At 42.8% G+C, this 20,346-nt stretch overlaps 2 protein-coding genes, 2 long non-coding RNA genes and 2 other non-coding genes across 15 annotated transcripts; 2 read left to right on the forward strand and 4 right to left on the reverse strand.

The window, feature by feature from the left end:
- Positions 1-263: 263 nt before the first annotated feature.
- Positions 264-6,342, reverse strand: CCT6A (chaperonin containing TCP1 subunit 6A). The gene is made up of 14 exons (XM_015880485.2): positions 6,181-6,342; positions 5,907-5,970; positions 5,320-5,454; positions 4,562-4,735; positions 4,311-4,414; positions 3,485-3,595; positions 3,033-3,192; positions 2,706-2,788; positions 2,222-2,318; positions 1,651-1,798; positions 1,405-1,538; positions 1,201-1,303; positions 798-870; positions 264-623 (listed from the first exon to the last, which is right to left on the reverse strand). Exons 1-14 carry the CDS (start codon positions 6,312-6,314, stop codon positions 551-553), a joined length of 1,593 nt encoding a protein of 530 aa, XP_015735971.2. The 5' UTR covers positions 6,315-6,342; the 3' UTR covers positions 264-550.
- Positions 3,737-3,868, reverse strand: LOC116654262 (small nucleolar RNA SNORA15). The gene has a single exon (XR_004309357.2). It is a non-coding gene; the product is annotated as a small nucleolar RNA SNORA15 (small nucleolar RNA).
- On the reverse strand, positions 4,835-4,966 carry LOC116654263 (small nucleolar RNA SNORA22). The gene has a single exon (XR_004309358.1). It is a non-coding gene; the product is annotated as a small nucleolar RNA SNORA22 (small nucleolar RNA).
- A 536-nt stretch (positions 6,343-6,878) lies between the features above and the next one.
- On the reverse strand, positions 6,879-17,660 carry LOC146757406 (uncharacterized). 10 transcript variants are annotated; one of them, XR_014936571.1, is made up of 5 exons: positions 17,507-17,660; positions 11,819-12,016; positions 8,332-8,404; positions 7,433-7,555; positions 6,879-6,954 (listed from the first exon to the last, which is right to left on the reverse strand). It is a non-coding gene; the product is annotated as an uncharacterized LOC146757406 (long non-coding RNA). The 10 variants fall into 10 exon arrangements; XR_014936570.1 differs by lacking the exon at positions 11,819-12,016 and adding an exon at positions 17,198-17,290; XR_014936576.1 differs by lacking the exon at positions 11,819-12,016 and having other exon boundaries at positions 17,507-17,645.
- On the forward strand, positions 9,032-9,857 carry LOC146757407 (uncharacterized). The gene is made up of 3 exons (XR_014936578.1): positions 9,032-9,163; positions 9,346-9,440; positions 9,740-9,857. It is a non-coding gene; the product is annotated as an uncharacterized LOC146757407 (long non-coding RNA).
- Positions 15,126-19,197, forward strand: PSPH (phosphoserine phosphatase). The gene is made up of 5 exons (XM_015880492.3): positions 15,126-15,377; positions 15,943-16,077; positions 16,735-16,880; positions 17,655-17,803; positions 19,010-19,197. Exons 1-5 carry the CDS (start codon positions 15,157-15,159, stop codon positions 19,118-19,120), a joined length of 762 nt encoding a protein of 253 aa, XP_015735978.1. The 5' UTR covers positions 15,126-15,156; the 3' UTR covers positions 19,121-19,197.
- Positions 19,198-20,346: the final 1,149 nt, after the last annotated feature.

The raw sequence follows: 20,346 nt of genomic DNA on the forward strand, positions 1-20,346 counted from the left end.
CACAAACCCAGCACTCCAAAGGAAGCGTCCTGAGCAGGACTTCCAGGTCATCCTCTACCCCAACAACTGGAATCAACCACAAAGACCAAGTAATGGAATCAATCACAGACCAAGTAATGGAATCAATCACAGACCAAGTACTGGAATCAATCACAAAGACCAGCTGCAGAGCCAGCAACCAGCACAACACAAATCCAAAGTGCTGAACAACGTCCAAACCTTGGTCCACAGAATGGAAATTTCTCAATAAGTGACACAGAAAGCACAGAACAGAACAGTTTATTGGGTAAAAAGGACAGTAACTTCAGTCGTACAATTGAGAGAAATTCAAAATAAATAACTGGCTTTTTAGAACCGATTGTTTCAATAGTTGCTAACATTTAGAGTGGCCGCGTTTACCAAAGAGGTGCTGCCAGTTACAGCACAGTGATTCCACTGCTGGGAAAACCCACCACGGCTCAAAATAAAGCACTTTCAGGTGGAGTTCTTGAAGACATTCTGGAGGGCGCTACTGGAGCTGCCCACCACCACCAGCAGCAGCAGATCCAATTCAGCCTTTAAGGGACGACATTCCAGCCCGCATAATTTCATCCACCAAGAGAATGTTGCTAGCAATCACCGTGCTGGGAACATTAAATAAATAGTTAGAATGGTTGTTTTGACACAAACAAGTCAGCTTTATTCCTACCCTGTAAAACAGCTTCCTCTAATAGAGATTCATCCCACCCACATTACAGTATCAATTTTGTCATCCAAACACCCGTTACTATGTGAAGTGCAATCACTACAGCACTTACCACGAATGAAGCAGCTGCTTTTTGACATTGTAATTGTCCCAGATTCCAGCTGCTGCAGCTACCATTGGCTCACCTAGGGAAGAGGCATGACAGTCTTTGAACAACCAGTCTGCATCATTCAAGGAGGACATCCTGATGTTTAACTCAAATTACTTGCAATGTACAAAGCGCACACAGTGCATTTAAGTATTACAATAGCACCCCTGCCAAGGCATTCTGCATTGCCTCCTTCCATGAAGAGCTGAGCTTTGTGCACTAAGAGCAATCCTACACTTTACAGAGCTGGCCTGTGGTAGGTTCAGCCTCCTACAAACCCTCCTCTCCCTCAGCAGCATTGTTTTGCTGCTTTGTATTGATTGCCAAGCTGATTTTAGGAGATGCCGTGATTTCAAAAAGCTCTTACCAGTGTTCAAGTCAACCCCGATGAGCTGCCCAGATTCTGCGTGTTCTGCCTGAACCTTCACCAGTGTTTCCTGGGGATCATACCCAGAGTTCTGAGCAAGAACCTTTAAGAAAACAAGAACATCACATTAACGTAATGACCTCCTGCAGAAAACATGAAGGATCCTAGGTGTGCTTTAGAGTCCCTTTATTCTAAAGGTCCTACCTTAGGAATGATGAGGAGAGCATCAGCAAAAGCTTGAACTCCAAGCTGGGCTCTTCCTTTTACATTGGGTTTATGCTTAACAAGAGCATTAGCTACTGCCACTTCCAACGCACCTGCCCCTGGAATCACACACCCTACAAGGCAAAGCAGTAATATTAACACTTCACAGTATGAACTTACTCCAGTCTGAAGAGCTAAATTATACAAAAGCCATCGGTTCTGAGGAGAGTTGTTGCTGAAACTTACCATCCTCAATAGCATTTTTCACAGCACGCAGACCATCTCTGACTGCATCCTTTATTTGTGTAAGTGTGTGCTTATTCGGTCCCCTGATCAACAGGGTAACAGAGCGAGGGTTGTCACATTTCTCAATGAAGGTGTACTTCTCTTCCCCCTGTAAACAGCATTAGATATTCACCTGACGTGTTTTAAGCAAATATAAACAGAAAAACTGGACACTTTCAGATTCAGTTCTGAGTAACACCCAAAGAAGTGATGAGAAACAAAGGCCAGTAGGAAGAACCTAGCAGAATCTTACTTCCATCCTCTCAATGTTATGATATTAAGATACGGATCCATCAGTAGGACAAAGCAATGTGACAAACTAAGCAATGTGACAAGTGCAAATATCAAGGTAAATATTTACATACAAATGGACAGTAGGGTTTAAAATCCCATCAGCATTTATTCACACTGCTTATTCTAAGAGCCATACTGCAAGGAAACTCCATGCACAGTCACACCAAAACAAGAGTAAACTTGGGGCCAAGCAATACCAGAAGCATTTGGCTTCAACTAAAAGCACAGCTGTACTCACCAGTGTGTACTCATAGACAAGACCTGCATGTCCCAGACAGTCAGGAGTGAGATCCTCCACAGAGTTCATAGCAGTGCCACCACACGCAAGAGTCAGTCTGAAAGAGTTCATTTACTTCTTAGCAATTGTTTTACACCAAGTAAAATGTGAAGTCACCAACACAAACAGCAGTATTTCAGCATGCAAAATACTACAGTTCTTGAGTTTGCAACAGTTTGGTTTGGTGCTCTTCACCAAAAAAATAAAGCCTACAGAATTAAGCCTCTAGAAGAGGCATCTGCTCTTGGGAGTACACACAGCTTCAACTCCTACGCCACTCCTTATACTGAACTGCCTACTTCACAGTTTCTTTAGAATACTCTGAGTTGCTCTAATAACACTCAGAGATGATTTTTTGCCTTTAAAGCTGATTGAAGTCAGATTGGACTCGCTGTTCAAGTCTGGCAGAGCAAGTCATTTACCCACTCTCCCCCTAGAAGCTTACCTTTCCATGTTCCTCCTTTTAGCTCTGCGCAAAGCAACAATTCCTTCTTTCGCAAGTGCATCCAAGGAAAATGGGTCAATTCCCTAGAAACAAAGAAAGGGGCTATCAAGGTAAGAAAAATCCTCTCTCAGGTTGACAGTACTAAGTTCTTACTCAGGTCTCAAAGAAATCACAGGAAGCAACTGCATGTGTATATTCAGTTCATCAACCTCAATTCAGTTTCTTGCATCCAAAGCAGTGTACTAAGTGAATCAAGCAGCACCAAGCTTGCCAAAAAAGCCAACATTTCTGGTTATTTTTCTTACTGAGTTATACCCTTTCTCTCACCTTCTGGTTAATCACAACAAATCCTTTATCTGAATCACCGCAGACTTTTCTTTTCAAGTCTATGATTTTGCTCACTCTATCTTCAATGAACTTCCTTTCTGCTTTCACTAGTTTCTCTCTCTCTTCTGCGCTTTTGTAGAAGAATCCAGCGCTCACCTCTCTGGAGAGGGAAAAAAAAAAAATTAGCTGTTCTCTGTGTTGTAGAAATGAACTGTTAAAAGAAGGAATCCTTTCAGTAACATGCTAAAAATTAATACTCAGATTTAATCTCATTTCCCTTTTCCAGGAAATGAAAGCAGAAGAAACTCAACCTTTTCTACCCCACCTTCTACATTATCTGTCATGCTCCAGAAGAGCATCTGTATGGACCCTCTGGTTCTTGTTTAAGCACACCTTAAAGAGTTGAAGAACAGAAAATACTTGTGTCTTACATGCTAGTGCTGCATACTCACGTTTTCTCATATTCTAAAGACACGTTGCAAGTAAGAATATAGGCATCTTCCACTCTTTTCTTCATGTCAGGATGGCGAGCACCATGATCCAAAACTAGCCCCCTAATCAGCCTGAAAGATTAATGAACATTTTGCATGTCAAGATGGTCAGAGATGAGCACTTCATGGAAGTACACATTGGTTGAAATAACTGACAGTGTATCAACCTAGCATGAATGGTCTGTGAATTTATGTTTGGAGCAAAGAATGATCTTGTATCCCACTTCCAAGGGCATGCCCACTCGCATATAAAAAGCATGCCACAGTGTAAAACAGGAATTGGTTCTGGCATGGTGTCTGACTGCAATAGCTACTGAAGAAAGCTAGAGCAGAATTCGTCCATGCCACTGTGGAATATAAGAGCATGAAGAACACCCAACAAGACAGCTACAACCCAGTATCCATGTACTGATGACCATTGTCTACACAGATATATTTAAAACATATTAAGCATACTAACAACAAACAGTTATAAAACAAAACAACCATGCTCACAAACAGCAAAGCATAAGTCTGAGCCAGTGCTACTCCTTGCTTTTCAAAAGCCTTGTCAGGACATCAAGTTCAGCAGCTGGGAACCTTCTGCTGTCGAGATCACTCATGGCCAAAACTTCTATTTCTGCCTTTCTTTCACTCTCTCCCTAGCAGTTTTTCCAATAGCAGCTCTGAGACACCCAAGTTCTTTTAAGAGGAAAATAAAAAGCACAAAAACCCAAACACACAACAACCCAGGCTACTCCATGTCAGGATACCATTAAGCTGAAGCATGCAGATGCTCATTACTTACGTGGTGTCAGTTTCTGATTTATGCTTCATCTCCATAATCTCTACCATGTGAAGGTCAATAGGTTCACCTGGTTTTCTGACTGCCAAAACGGAATCTACTACAGCCTGAAAGAGAGGAGAAATCCCCAAAAGGGCCGTCAGACTGTGCAAACTCACATTTTTCTATCCACTCTTTGCCAAAGGAATAATACCAGCAGCTTAAAACCTGGAGCACAACACACAAAAAGGGGATGAAGATGTGTGAGTACTTGCCTCTGTTAGGATGTCAGCAAGTTCAGTATGAACTTTAGTACGAAGGGATGTTTTGGCAACATCTATAAGGGTCTCCCTGTCCATTTCCTTGGAAACTTTGACCTTCTCCAAGACTTCAAGTGCTTTTTCCTTTGCAATCTCAAATCCTTCTGCTACTATTCTAGGGTGCAAGCCCTAATGCAAGAAAAGAAGGGACATCAGCAGACAACAGTAAGATAAAATAGTGATTTCCCTGTAAGTGAAACAGAGAACATGCATACTATGGTCATAAAAAAATGTACTGTTCTTCTGAATACATATAAAAGGAATGTCAATCCTTCCAATGCAGAGGAAAAGCACAGGTTTTTCTAGCACAGAATTAAAACCAAGGGAACTACGAAGCACACTTGGGTGTTCACTGTGCAATATTAATGTCTATTCTGCAACTTACACTACAAAAATATCTATTGCTGTGGAGCATTTCTTTGTTAACATGCAAGTAAGAAATACTTTCATTCAAACAAAACAGTCAAAGATAACAGCATGAATCAGCTGCACATTATTAGAAGCTAAAGTACCCCAAATAAGAGAAACAAGCCTTAGGTCCTCTTTAGCTTTTTCCCATTTTACAAGTTCTGTGACATGCTCACTTTAAGCACAAAGAGGTGTTTGATTTTCACCTTTTTGAGCATCAAGCACACAACACAAAACCAAAGCAGAACAGTCTCAGGTAAAGCTTTTTTACTTGCCCTTCTACAAAAGAAACACTACATACATACCTCAGAAATATAGAGGTCTGCTTGCTTCAGCAGCTCTCCAATGATTAAGACATTTGAGGTGGTACCATCTCCAGTGATGTCATCTTGTGCTGTTGCTACTTTTGCTATCAAGGAGGCTGTGGGGTGTTGTATTTGCTAAGCAAGAATAAAAAACTGAACAGTAAGCCTTACAGCACTGATACAAGTAGCAAGTAATCTAAAATCAGCTAAACGAGATCTTGAATGAATAGATGATTCTTTCAATGATTCCTGTCAGTTTGGCTGGTTTCAACACATAATCCTACTTAACAACAAAAGAAAGTTCAGTACATTTCTTTGAGTTAATCTTTTTTTTTTTCCCCCAAAAAACAGTACCACAGAGAATTGCAAGGAGCTGTGATGGGGATGATCAGGGAGGTGGTGGGTACACAACAGGCATCTCAGGGAGCAGCCAATTCAACCCAAACTCCCCCCCACCGCCTTGTGAGGGGCTGCGGGGATGGGGGGCCGGGATGGACCGGGATGGACCCAGCCCCATCCCCACAGCCCCACACACGGACTCCCAGGCTCAGGCTCCGCGCTCCCTCCCCCCTCCACCCTCAGCTCACCATTTCCTGCAGCAGCACGTTGCCATCTTTGGTCAACTTAATGTCTCCGGCCCCCGACACCAACCTGCGGGCGGCACGAGGCGGGTGAGTGACCCTCGGAACGGCCCTTCCCAGCCCCCAAACCCCCCCAGCCCCCAACCCGCCCCTCCAGCTCCGTGTCCCCCCTCACGATCCCCGCTCTCCCCTCAGGCCCCATCGGCCGCCCGCGCTCTGAGGCGCATGGCGGGAGGGCCCGGCCCACCCTCTGATAGAGCCGTGTAGGGGGGTTCCTCACATCTTCATGGTGCCCTTAGGGCCCAGGTTGGTCCGCAGCACGTCCTGCAGCCCGCGGGCCGCGCTGATGTTCACCGCCAGGGCGGCCTGAGCGCGAGCAACCTCGGCTTTAGGGTTGAGGGCCTTGACCGCCATGGCTGCAGATCCACGCTAGGCCGGGCCGGGAGGGGGCGGGAACCAAGAGAGCCGCGCCTCCCCGCCCGCCCCTTCTAGAACACTCCGGAGGACGCGCGTTCCTATTGGCTGGTAGGTCGCCAAAACGCAACGCTATTGGCTGAGCGGTCTGTCGCTCTACACGGAAGCTCCCGCCCTCTCACTGAGGGGGCTGCCGGGAAGGAGGCGGGCGCTCAGTGCGGGGTGCGTCCCTCAGGGATGGATGTGTGAGCGAGCCTTTAGAACGGACTGAGTTCATTGGCCGTGTTTATCCCACTGTCATATAATCATGGCATCATTCAGGTTGGAAAAGAGCTCTGAAATCCCTCAGTCCAAGTCCAGCCCGCTCACTGTCACATCTCCATGGCTGTATAACGCCTGTGGTGGCTCCACCGCCCCCCTCATATGACAGACATCATATGAATCAATAATTAAACGCACCCATTTAACCTGAGGTTGATGGAATTAATAGTTAAGCGGGGTGGATTAATAATCCAAGTGATTCTTGGTCAAAATCCAGAGCTGAGGTTAATCAGAACTAAACTTACCTAACAAGGCTCCCTCATTGCAGCCCTTGCAGCTCCTTAATGCAGGGGGAAATCACTCCAAGTAATGCTGAGACCTGTGGAAGTCAAAGATAGCATTAAGGTTACTGCATCTTGGTGTTCAGCTTACAGGGCCAGTCCCTGAGGTTACACAATGTACATGTGATAATGGTCATAATGGCTTTGAGCTCCCAAAAGGCAGAAGATGGGTGGTTGTACCTAAGAGTGGTCCTTACACACCCCTCAGATTGCATTGCATTGCCCCATCCAGCCCTATTGCCCCCACACACCTGCCTGCTGCACCTGGGGTGATTGGCAATACCAGGCCTTGCTTCATTTCGTAAGGTGCTTGCCCCCAAAATAATGGATAGCACAGAATAAATCCCCACACACCTTCCCACGGTTGGCAGCAGCAGTTCTGCAATCCACTGCATTGATGCTGAGCAATGCAATGGGCCCACTGGTGTATCCATCCAGTAGTGAACGTTAAGCTAAGGCAGCAAACTCCAAGCTATGATAGTAAACCCGAATTGTTGGGTATGATTTTGTACTCACTCTGTAGAGTTTTGGGGAAGCTTGACTGAGGGTCAAGCTTAAGGGCAGGCTCACCAGCCCTGCTGATGTTGGCAGTGGGGTCTTTCTTCCTTTCTTTCTCTGTTATTTTTCTTTCTCCTGCTGCTGTAATCATTAAAAATAAACACCGAACATTGCAAAATTGCAGGAAATTACACTTGGTGTTTCATAACCGGGCTCTGGAATTCTCCTGTTAATGTTTATTCTTCACTTTTATGCTACTGTCCTGCTGAAAGCAAAAACAAAACCACCCAGCCCTGAGAGTGCTGATGTTTCGGGTGCATGGCCTCAGTGCCCAGCTACAACACCAGAACTCCCAGCTCTGCCCCAGTTTCTAGAGCACACACTCAACACACAAACATTCTGCTATTGCTTCTCTGCTTTGTAATTATTTTTTGCCTCAATCCTTTCTCCAGGCTGTTCTCAGTAGATGGCAGCCTTGTCAAACCCATAGGCAGAGCGGCAGGCACGGTGTATTTTCATGTTTTCCCTGTTGCAGTTGTGACCCTGGAATCTTCCATCCTGCACACCTGCAATGTGTAGGGCTGGCTGCTGACACTTTAGCTTCATGGTCTCCACATTTAGAACAGATGGGGAGGCTCCATAGTCATATACAAGGGTTAGGTGCTGCATTTGTATTGAGGTTACACATCCATATAACCCATGCTGTTAACTCCTGAGCATCCCCTCCATGCATCCAGGCAGATCTCTGTGGTTCTTTGCTGGGTCACATCTGCAGGTAGTTCATGTTACAGGATGGTAACGTTTCTCATCAGCATTTTCACAGCAAACACCCACTTTGCTGCGTGTTTCAGAAATCACAACAGGCTTTTATTCACTTTTCAGTCTTGTCATTGTGGTTGTTGAACTGTTCCACTTACCTGCTTCTAACGCATAGCAAAAATGCAGGGCAGAGGCTTAGGAGGCCTAAATTATCCTTTGGAATCACTGGAGCTGCAACAAATTACACCAGCTTAGAATTGGTAACATGGTAATTACATGAATGAAATCCAACAGTTTTATTAAATTAAGCCAAGTAGAGGGAATATCCAGCATGAAATCCCCAGCAGTGAATCTCACAAGTGGAATAACATGCTGCTTATCTTGGCAGAAAGTAAGAGCAGTGTTCTGCCATCCTTATCAAGATCTGTTTTTATTTAACCTTATTCACGGAAATGATTTCTAAATCTGTTTAAAACGTACGTAAAGGACCAAAGAAAACAGCAAACCACACCACCAGGCTTCAGCAAAGGCTCTTTGCCACCAGCATGTCCTGATATGAGAAGTTACTGATAGATGCTTACGTTGACAAGTGTTCATACAAGTACTACGAACATTGGAGGAAACATAAAGGCAGGCATGGAAGGAGAAGCACAGAAGGGCATTGGTTTAGTTCACGCTCACAAGATTGAGGAGCAATAGTGCCAGAATTGCAAAAGAGATCATGCATAGAAAGTGAGCGGTGTATCCAGCGGTGCAGAACAATCTTTCCAGATGGGCAGCAGTCATAAGACTCCTATCACAAACAAATAAAAGCAGCTACATCAGCAGTCTGGCTTTCTTGACCTTGAAACAACTGACTGGCTTCAGACTTCTGGCTTGACAGCCTCCTGTTTGCTCACTGGTGCCCACAGCCGTGTTTGCAGAGATGCCAAAGCACATGCACAGACAGGCTGTGCAGATTTGCAGTTGCTTTGACAACATTTTAGCAGGGTAAACAAAATCAGAGCCTTGTTACAAAGCAAATTGAATTTTGCCTTCAAAAGTCATGATGAATTTTGATCTCTGATTTTTTTTTGGGGGGGGGGGTGTAATAATGCACACTCTGATTTGCTGTCGATTAACAGCTTCAATGCAATATTGCAGTTTTAATGCACAAAAACTTTCATCTGCAGGGAAAGCAAGCAGTATCCCTCTCCTCTGATTGCACACCAAGAGGAACTCCTGTCTGCCTGTGCTTGGCTCTCACCCCTCGTCCTGCTCTGCAGAGGTACGTGTGTGCTCAGCCCTGCCTTGCTTTGTGCCCAGGCTGGCAGTGCACAATCTCCCCATCCCGTTGTGCGCTGCCTGCTCCCTGCCAAGCCGTGCCTACCCATGCTGGGAGTGCCCGAACCGGGCCCGAGCGGCTCCTCCCCCAACGCAGGCAAGGTTACACCTCTTCCCTACGCCTGTCAGCGAACAGCTGGACTTCTCTGGTTACATGTGTGCAACCATTTAAAAAAAAACCATCCAGCCCGGCTTACTCAGCAGATTATAAAGAGTGATTTACAAAATGCGGCTTTCTTCCAGATCGGCCCGTGCCGTTGCATTTATGTGACTGAAGGTCTCAGCTGATCCGTTCTTTTCTGGTGCAGCCAAGAGGTTTGCGGCAGCAGCAGCAGCCACGGCCAGTACCATACTGTAAGTCACTGGGAACATTTTCTTCTCTCACTTTGGAAGGGGTTGGCATTTGGTGGATTCAGTTCCATAACACTTAACATATTTTTCTCGCATAGAAAATGAGCTGTATCTCTTAGGCTGGGGCTGTGTGCTGCCCAGCAAGATGCAGAAGCAGTGCGGTGCCTGCTTTATAGCAGCAGCATGAATGAATGATGCAATCATGCAGGGGGGAAGCATCATCATTTTGGCAGGAAAGGCAAGAGGAGATTGGAGAGCTGGGAGATGTCTATCAACATCCACCAGGTTCCCTCCAGCCCTTTTCAACTACCTTTTAAAGTGTGCTTCAATCCATTTGTTGTTAGGCATTGTTGTACAGATACATATAGTTGCTAATAATCCATCTCGTGACTTGCATGCAGGTTTCTGATACTACCTTTAAAATCTGAACATAAAACCTGGAAGTTAGAATCAGCCTCAGGGAGCTTAAGGACTGGATGTTTCTATTTTCACATTGATAACTACAGAAACTCCCAATTCTGGATAGGTTGAACTTTTAAAGTACTTGCAGGAATACATAGCAAGAATTTGCTGGAGTACAGCCGATCTGTTTCAATATATAATCTCTCTTCTAAAGCTTTCAGAACACACTGCTAACACTGAGAATTAAACCTCAGTGTAACAAAGATGCATTACCATTCTAATTCCATTTTACAGAGGTAGGACTAGCAGCAATGAAGGACTAGCAGCTTTGTTTAAGCTACTACCATGGAAGCTCTGCTGTGGATATTCTCCCCAATGGAATTGTATGTGGGGTGGGAAAGGTCCTAAGAAAAAAATCAAGAACAAACTTCTGACTCTCACACTCTAAGCAGCAGTTTCCTATCAGTGCAACAGGAACAGGTTTATATGGTTGCATTTCTGTTAATTTCAGTGCGTGTTCAGTGCAACGTTACCCTGCTTGTGAATGTATCTCATTCTTTGTTCTCAACCAAACCAGTGCGACAGACTGCACTGATGCCAGGAAAATAACTCTGGGCAAAGTAAGAACAAAATTGGTCTTCCTGTGCACCCGTAGCTAGAGTGAAGTGCTCATGCTCACACTGTTAAATGTGAAAGTGAATCACGAACACCAGACCGTCTGCATACTGAATGATCCATTTAAAAAGATATTTCGAGCAGTATTTCATCGAGATCTACTTAATCTTCATTTTTTTCCCCACAGCAGTAGGTGTGAATGTAATACAAAGTGGCAGCATGACAGCAATTCTGCAAGCTAACAAGTGGAGACACATTGGATATGTTAAGATCTCATCAAATTCTCATCAAAATGCAGCTGCCATAGAACACACAGAGTTCTGAGTGTCACTGCAGGTTCCTTTTCCATTACAGCTTGCAGATACTGCAGATGTTCCAGCTTTTCACAGTGTGCCATATGCCCTTCTTTGACCCGTCAGCAAACAGAAAAGATTACAGTTGTTTTCCTTTAGCATGTGTTCTTACATAATTGTTAGGCCTGCTTCTGTGACTCCACCTTTTGTTACGAAAGAGATCCTATTTCTTGTGGAAATGCCAGTTTTTTTCCATGTGTTCTAATGCAGTCGGGAGGCACAGAGATCTCATGGGAATTAATTCCATTTTCCCTCCTGATTTCCTTTTCGTCCATTTGCATCTCAACTTTCATGCTACCTCCATCCCTTTGTCACTCATTTCTTACACACTCTCTAGCTTTTTCTCTTTCCATTGCTTTGTCTCTTTCCAATTTTCTTCATGTTTTCCCCACTATATTTTATTATCAGACCTGTTGAAATGTTTACTGCTTGGATACTTTTCCAGCATAGAAATAATAGAATGGAAATAGATTTCCTATTTGAAATACAGTGGCTGAGTGAGCAGAGATTTTATCCCCAACTTTTCTTTTTTTTTCATACAGAGACAGAACTCTGCAATTCAGAACAGGATTATTAGTTGTGGGAATTTCTTTTTTCTTACCTTCTCATAGAAGCATTGATGCATCTAAGCAATCAGATGGTCTGTGTTTCAGAGTAACTCAATCTCTCCCATCCACAGAGACCCATAACACTAGAATTAGAAACTGTTGTTCCTTCACTAAATCTTTTAAAGATTTGCCCATGGAGGGGTTTTGCAGAACTTCTACTCTCCTTCCTCATGTTTCCAGATGACGCCTACCTGCAGATAAGAATCATAGAATATCTTGAATTGGAAGGAACCCATAAGGACCTTCCTGGCTTCAAACAGGGCCACCCAAAAATCAGACTGCATGACTGAAAGCTGCTCAGGCTCTTTTTGAGCTCCAGCAGCTCAGTGCTGTGACCACTGCCCTGGGAGCCTCTCAGTGAAGAACCTCTTCCTGATTACCAACCTGAATCTCCCCTGTTGCAGCTTCACTGGGATCATTGAGCCCAACTCCTGAGTTCGCACAGGGCAACATAAGAGTTAAACCATATAACAAAGTGCTGTCCAAACACTTGAACACCTAAAGGCCTGGGGCCATGCCTTGACCACATCCCTGGCCACATGAGCCACGTGCCTGTCCTTATTTCCCTTGCAAGGTTACCTGGAGGTGAATTCTAAGCAGCTGCCTGGTCACTGCTATGGCAGGATGGCCTAGTGAAAATTCTGAAAACAAAGAAAGGAGCAGACCCTCTTCGACCTGTACTTCATTTACTCCTGTGGCCTGTTGCTCAATCACGACTAGCCTTGCATTATGCTCTCATTTACATTTAGGCCTGGGAAAAAAATGTCACAAGTCACTGAAGTTGGCATGTTAGTGTTTGGAGTGGCATTTGCTAACCTCTGCAATTGATGGTCAGCCCTGGAGCTTTGCCGACCAAAGCAGAAGAACTTTATTTCACTCCAAGCTAACAACCTTTAACTCCTAATATTTGTTTTTCTCATGAGCAAGACTCCCTGCAATAGCTGAAACTTCCTTAAATGTTTTCCTCTTTGATCCAGTATGAACTTCACTATTTTACAGTTGATCACAATGTCTCCAATTTGTGTGATGTTAGACATCATTTGCGTGATGACACAAGAGTTATTGTGTAGTACAAAGAGAAGATGGCGTTATCCATCAAAGTGAAGCTCAGAGCAGTGTTTTCATCATTGTAAGGAATATTCAGAGGAGAATTAAGTATGAGAAATGGGGTAGCAGGGAGAAGGAAAAGTGAATGTCTCCTCCTTCCTCCTCCTCCCAGCCTGTGTCTAACCATAACATTTTTATCAGATTAAAATTGTGAAGATGTATCCAAAAATACATTTCAAGTTCTCACCAAGGAATCACATAACAGTGTTGCCACCATGCAGCGATATTGCATCATAATATGGTAATGTTGCAGTGCAGCCTCAGGTTAACATGAGGCAATGTGACTGCTTTGCATAATAAGGAATCAGTGTTGGAATAACATGACACAAATGTCACACAACAATGATGCAACAAGTTTGTCCAGTAGAACAAATACTGAAAATTGGCACCAAACCTACGGCTAAATTCTTCATAATTTCCAGTAAGCTGGAAAAAAAAATAAATGAAATGCTATTTAAAAAATGTTACTGCACAAGTAAATGCAAATGGCTGCCAAACCCTGCCCTGAAGTCAAAACCCTCCTGCTCAGGAAATCAAAATCTTCCACTGAAAGTACAGAACAGTGCTGTGGAGTCAATGTCAAGCCAAGGCTTACGCAAAGTAAACTTGGAATTCATGTTTCACGTGTCCACCTGCTGCTAGGTATTAGCTCAGAACCAGTCTCTGTCCAAGAGAACACACGTCACTAAAGAGATTGCTTTCTCTTACGTCATGTTGATGGCACATAATAGTATCTTATATACAGTGCTACAAATGCAGCAATAATTCATTTGTGAATGAAACTTTTAAGGCTGTACCAGTTTTACAACATGTCTGTGCAAGGAATAGCTCCAATGCACCAAGAACAGAGACCTGTCAAACTGTGGGCTGAGTGGGAACTGCTCTCCAAATCTCATTCACACCTGTAAAAACAGGAACATTAGGGAAGAAACAGTGTCACCTTGGCAGTCTTGTGCAAATGTTATGAACCCATTTTGGTTATCAGAGCCAGGGTCATAGAATCATATCACGGAATCACAGAACGGCAGACCACAAAACGCAAGAATACCTAGAAGACCTTAAGTAGTCCTGTTTCATGGCTTTGCCTTCTATCTGTCACATGACTCACTGCCTTTTTGTTTCTTGCTTTTTCATATTTAACATTGATATCTACCTGGTAAACAGAGATTAACTTACAAATATGGTTCTTTACACAACAGGTTTCACTCCTTAGGTTTGGTTGCTTCAATAGTACAGCCTTTTATTTTACCTTTCAATGAGGAACTGAGACTGCAGTTAGCTCTGTTTGATCCCAGGTTTCTAAGCAGTAGTCAATGCATTGGTCCTTAGTTAAGCAGAGCTGTTCTGATGCTGACTTGTGCACCTAAGAACTTAATAAAAATGAAACCTTTAGGAGCTAGCCCAGCAATAACAGTGCAGATTGAACAGCAGCTTTCAGTCTGAACAACCCAAAGCACTTAGACAACCACTTCTGCCTTATGGCAGGAAAAAGTCCATCATCTACAACCAGGCCTAGTGGGAATAAATGCAAAGGCTTCTATTTGCTGCTTTAACAGTTAGCTATTGAGCTGTGACCTCATAGTAGGCACATAGAAGTCACTTCAGGAAACAGCACTGATGCTCAGCATTGGCACAAGATTGGTAGGGTTGAGTAAGAAAATCCAATTAACATCTTGAGCTTCTCATCTGCAGAAGTGCTCAGCACCTTCAAGTGAACAGATGTAAAAAGGTAGAAAGTAAATTTCTGCCAGGTATTTTTATTGAAAAAAGTGGCTGTGGGCTTTGGGAACTTAATTCAACCCACATTATAGTAATCAAGACAGAAAAGGATTGTAATCTTAATGATTTAGGGACTACCACTCACTGATCTGTTTAAGGGGCACATGGGATCTGATAAGAAATCAAGATGTATTTGAGTAGCTGAGGCAAGATGAGCGAATTTTGAGTCATGCACAGTAGTTGGCAGTCTGATGGTTCAGCAAGTGCCAAGTACTACAGCCTTGAACCCGTAATGAGTATCAATGGGCTGAACCTACCAAGAACAAATCAGCAGCTGTGCACAGCTCCACGGCCCACCTATAACGTAAATTGAACATCAGTAGGCAGCAACAACAGAGAGCAAATCAGCAGCCGAGCCAGACCTCCACCACTGCTCACACCTTGATAAAAGCTGGCTAGGAGGCTGTGCTCGACCCTTCTCACCACGACCAGACCAGTCGCTCCAATGGCTCAAGACGGAGTCCTGTACTGTGACTCACAGAAAGAATGTATCTTATCTTCTTACAGTAAGAAGGTTCCTAAAAGGATGGCGTCTCTTTTGGAGATGAAAGAAATCTTCCGCAATGCTGACGCAGTATGCTTTGATGTGGACAGTACAGTCATCAGGGAAGAAGGCATCGATGAGCTTGCGAAGTTCTGTGGAGTTGGAGATGCTGTTGCAGAGATGTACGTATATTTGCTGTTTACTTCACATGAACAGCAGTAAAAAGTAAGCATGGATGAGGCTGAGCATAATAACTCTACTTTTTAAAATTGCGAAGCCACTTGATAAGACTATACTAAAACAAATCTTCTGAAGTACATTTCTTTGATGTAGCATCATAAGGTCTCATTGTTAAACCTGGCTAAGCACTAGCAGAACCTGACTGTGAGACGGAGGAGGGGGGACGGCCCTCTTCACCTCTTTGAGGCCGATGGCTCCACTGAAACCTGCAGCAAAAGTCCTGTTAATTTCAGAGACTTCAGTCAGCTGGCAGCTTAGGGACAGTGTTTCCAATGGTTCACACTGCACTCACAGAGAGATTCAGTTCTCCTTTGTGCCACTGGTTCTTAAAAGAATCTGATCACTTCCACCAGTGATTACAACCAACCTTTTCAGTGTACCAATCTTGTCCTCTACAACATAGGTAGCATGGTATAATTAAAGCCAATGATAATAAACTAACAGTCCTTGGGAGAAACCTCAACTTGTTAAGTGTCACTGATCTGTTTTGTTTGGATCTCAATTCAGGACCCGCAGAGCTATGGGTGGCACTGTGACATTCAAGGCAGCTTTAACAGCACGACTAGGACTCATACGGCCCTCCTATGAACAAGTGCAGAAATTAATATCTGACAATCCACCTCAGCTAACACCAGGAATACGGTAAGAAAAAACTGAAATAACCTAACCTATAAAATACTTATATTCAACTTTGGGTTTAGAATAAACATTAACTAATTCAACTGGAAAGGTTTTTCTTGCTATTTAGATTGTTTCCTTTATTGTGAATTCTTGCCATAGCTGTAAAACTAAATTCTCTTTGGCACATACAGTAGTTTTAAGACAACATTGTGCTTTTATTTTCTCCTTAAAAGGAATCATAGGCTCAGCTTTCTCTGTAGAAGGCATAGCTAGATGCAGCCACAAAGGGAACACTGTTTCTGTGTGTTTAGAATCACATGATTTTCCTTTTCACTCCTTCCCTTTCTTCCTCCCTCTCTATGCAGTCTCTTACAAGCCTTCACTTTGCTTTCCAGTATGGAAGTGTAAAGGAAACATTTCTAGGCAGTGCCTGTTTCTGAGCAACTAAATACCTGTTTGCCTCTAGACAAGATGGTTTTACTCAGCTCTTTTCCAGCACAAACTTGCAAAGAAAATATGGAAAAATTTCTAGGAGAAGATTAGGATGGAGCTGGAAAGCAGCACACACCATAAGTGTATAGACTTGTTTAGAACTAAAGATATAATTTGGTTTTCTGGGTATCCTTTTACACACCTAGATGCTGCCTGACACTCATGCTCGGTGACTTTTCTTCCCAGGGAGCTGGTGAACAGGCTTCATCAACGAGGGGTACAGGTCTTCCTGGTCTCTGGGGGTTTTCAGAGCATCGTGGAGCACGTGGCCTTACAGCTGAACATTCCAACAGCAAACGTTTTTGCAAACAGGCTGAAGTTTTACTTTAATGGTGAGATTCCCCTAACAGCTATGTCCTCTATTAATCAGTGCCGTTTTTTTGTGTGTTCAGAAATATACTGCCAGATATTGTGTTACAGATATTGTTCAGACTAAACTACCTTGTTACCAGCTCAAAGACCATGTCTGTCTCCAATTACAAGACTTCCCCCCAAAACACGAGTTTAAGTCATTACTCAGATACATGAAATAGAGCAGTAGTCACTTTTAAATCACAACTTGTGCCAAAGTTAAAAAGCTTTACAGTTGCTGACAGCAGAATTTCATTCTCTCTCACTCTTTCAAGTTTAAAGATCTTTTTACACTTACCTGCTTTCAGAAGCAAACTTCACTCTCAGTGACTTTGAGGTATGTATGGTGACCAACAAACTTAACTTTAGTACAGCTGCTCTGGACTTTAAGCTAGTGTAATCAAGCAGAACTGTGGTTAGTGAGGTTGGTTCTTAAGAGTTTTATACGCTGTTTATACATCCTACTGGATGCTGCTTTTCAAATGCTTAGACCAGAATGACTGGGAATGGATTTGACACACTACCTTACAGGGTTTCTACTTTTGTCTTAGCATTTCTGCTCATAGCCCACTGAAGACTTAGGTACAATACTAATTTTTATGCTTACCTTCTGATTACTTCTTTGGGATGCTGAGATTGTGAGGCTTACAGGACTGCATGTAATTAGCTGTATTCTGAAGAAAACACCATAGGCATTCTTTCAGCACTGACATGAAAATATGCTATGTGTCTCACTCATCCTTCTTCTGTTCTAGGAGAATACGCAGGATTTGATGAAACACAACCAACAGCTGAATCAGGGGGGAAAGGAAAGGTTATCACTCATCTGAAAGAACAGTTCCACTTTAAGAAAGTAGTCATGATTGGAGATGGAGCTACAGACATGGAAGCCTGTCCTCCTGCTGTAAGTATTAAAAGTGCAGCTTAAATTCCCTCCCTAGGACTTCAAGAGATGCAGCACTTCAGGGATCAGTGCAGGCAGTTTCCTCTAGAAAAGCTGCATCATGCAGTGGCTGGTTTCTCTCATCTGAAACTCAGCAAATGTTCCAGGGTGCTGGCTTTGTCCAGAACTGCATAAAGCCTTGCACCTTGCTGCAAATCAAGCTGGTATGATGTCTGCCTTTCCCATCTACACTGACAGAGTGGTTGCCTCCACACCAGGCCCCATACAGAGGTTCTATCACTATCAAGATTCCACTTCTGAACACTGATATTGTGCTAAGCATGAAGATCTGACACAGATCTGATGCACAATTTACTTGATACCAGCCTAGCAACAGGGTTCATCTCACTGCAGAGTGACGACACCTTTGAAGACAGCCCTATCTCAGGGACAGAATAAAAATAACAAACTAGAACAACAGCTTTTATAAGTGGTCATTTCAGAGATGAGAGATTCTAATTATGTCTCATCTCAGGCACCTCACTCTACAAAAAAAATACCCCAGTGCCTCTGGTTTGCCAGTGTTAGGGGCAGATATGGTAATGCACAGGAACAAACTTTAAGGTCTACTGCGGATTAGCATTAAATATATGCGTGATCAAAAGAGCTTACTATTTACTTAATATTTTCTACCCGAATGCAAAAAAGCAGCAGTGGAAATTTTAAACATTATTTTCACTGCAGTTTGTTTTCTAAAATCTAGAAACGGTGACTGTTCGTGGTTAATGATTGAAATCATGGTTAATGTTTACTTTTGGTATCTATCAAATGAGGTAAACAGAGTTAAGATAAACAGAATAGGGATAACTGTGAGATGCTGCATGCACGTTCAGCTGTTAACTCATTCTTGCATAGTAAGGCTCTATGTTGCATCACAGCTGTATCAGATTCTCAGTATAAATCTCATATCTGAACAGTCTGGAAGTTACAAGGTATTGAGGCACACCTTTGCTGTTAGAACAAAACTCTAATAACCAAAGTGGCATGAAATTAGATGTTAATGAAGTTCCTGTTCATAAATATGGAAATGAACGTGCCAAGTAAAATAGAGGAAGAGGTGGGGAAGAACACTGTAATTTTAAAATACAATCTTATAAACAAATTTAATTGCTCCATAGCTTAAACAGGACTGCAGTAATATATGTGCCTGTTCTTTGTGTTTTGAAGGACTGCTTCATTGGATTTGGAGGAAATGTAATCAGAAAGCAAGTAAAGGAGAAAGCCAAATGGTACATTACTCATTTTGATGAACTGCTTAAAGAACTGGAAGAGCAATAAATTATACAGTAAAATAATATATTTAACAGCTGTAAGACAATTATAAAATGCAATTAAACATATATTTGTTTGCAAAATTGTGTTCTGGATTTTCTAATGATTCTGAGCGTTGGGTACTTCTCTTACATGAAACACCTGTTGCAAATGGCACCATGTTTATAAAATAATTCGTAATGAAAATATTAAGAACTTTTGAAAACATCTTCTCCAAAGTGGAAAGGTCAGTTGATTATTCACTGAGCAGTGAAGACCCAAGGTAAGTATCAATAAGTTAATAACACTGTAATGGATTGGTACCAGGTTAATGTTAGGTACCTACTGCTGCAAAACCACTGAAGCAAATATCTCTATCTAGGTGGGGCAGCAAAAGAAAAACAAGGTGGCTACCAAGAGAAGTTTGTCTTATCAACAATAACATAATCTAAGAGGTAAATAGTTTCCATTCCAAAGAATCTCCAAACTAGGTTAAGCAGTGAACATTCAGTAATATTTCCTACCTATACAACTCTGATTTCATTAAAACATGGTTACAGGAGAACCTGAGCTGTCATCTATTACTCAACATCACTGTTACTCAACCTAAAAAGACATGAGATGCATGCAAATCCAAGGTTTATGCAATATTCATCAATAGTCCACAGAAGCGTATTTTAAGGCAATTGATGCTTCGCATACCTCATTAAAACACTTACAAGCAAACTCTGAAATTGTGGTTTTGTCAGATGGTAACACTGTTTACTCAAGTGTTTTATTTATTTAACGATCTCTGTCAACCTATAACTGGATGGAAGCTGACTCACCTGTCTTTACAAACTGTCTACTGATTAAGAAAACAGTGGGAAACTTATCCGGTCTCTGCCTCAAGTGGGGATCAACCACCCTCAAACTGTTTGTGCCAGAAGTCCAACCTGTTCTAAACAAGTATTTCTCTGAGGTTTCAGCTAATGAACCCTTGTTTCTTAAGAGTTTCTCTTCTATTGCTACAGTGCCTGATCCAAGTAAGACCTTATGCAAAACTTACTTGATAAACTGTGCTTTTTTTTTGGTCAGCAAATCCCTGATATCTCTTGTGAGTGCGTCTTTTTAACCAGCACTGCTGACACATAATGGTACATTTATTTCCCTGACTTATAAGAATCTCATCTGAGGTAATGTAAAAGCTTTACTAATGGCAAAATGAAAGATACGTCCTCCACTTGCATCCACATAATAACATCACAGGAGAA

Source organism: Coturnix japonica, chromosome 22 (assembly GCF_054131305.1).
Source record: "Coturnix japonica strain WE chromosome 22, WE-NBRP24, whole genome shotgun sequence".
Lineage (NCBI taxonomy): Eukaryota > Metazoa > Chordata > Aves > Galliformes > Phasianidae > Coturnix > Coturnix japonica.

What these genes read in the sequence shown, in the direction of transcription:
- CCT6A (XM_015880485.2), bottom strand. Translation starts at nt 6,314, where the DNA reads ATGGCGGTCAAGGCCCTCAACCCTAAAGCCGAGGTTGCTCGCGCTCAG. An exon ending in AAATCAGAAACTGACACCAC is followed by an intron (nt 3,596 to 4,310) that starts GTAAGTAATGAG and finishes TTAATCTTTCAG; the next exon opens with GCTGATTAGGGGGCTAGTTT. An exon ending in CGGGGTTGACTTGAACACTG is followed by an intron (nt 871 to 1,200) that starts GTAAGAGCTTTT and finishes CCTCTTCCCTAG; the next exon opens with GTGAGCCAATGGTAGCTGCA.
- PSPH (XM_015880492.3), top strand. Translation starts at nt 15,157, where the DNA reads ATGGCTCAAGACGGAGTCCTGTACTGTGACTCACAGAAAGAATGTATC. An exon ending in CAGCTAACACCAGGAATACG is followed by an intron (nt 16,078 to 16,734) that starts GTAAGAAAAAAC and finishes TTTTCTTCCCAG; the next exon opens with GGAGCTGGTGAACAGGCTTC. An exon ending in GCTGAAGTTTTACTTTAATG is followed by an intron (nt 16,881 to 17,654) that starts GTGAGATTCCCC and finishes CTTCTGTTCTAG; the next exon opens with GAGAATACGCAGGATTTGAT.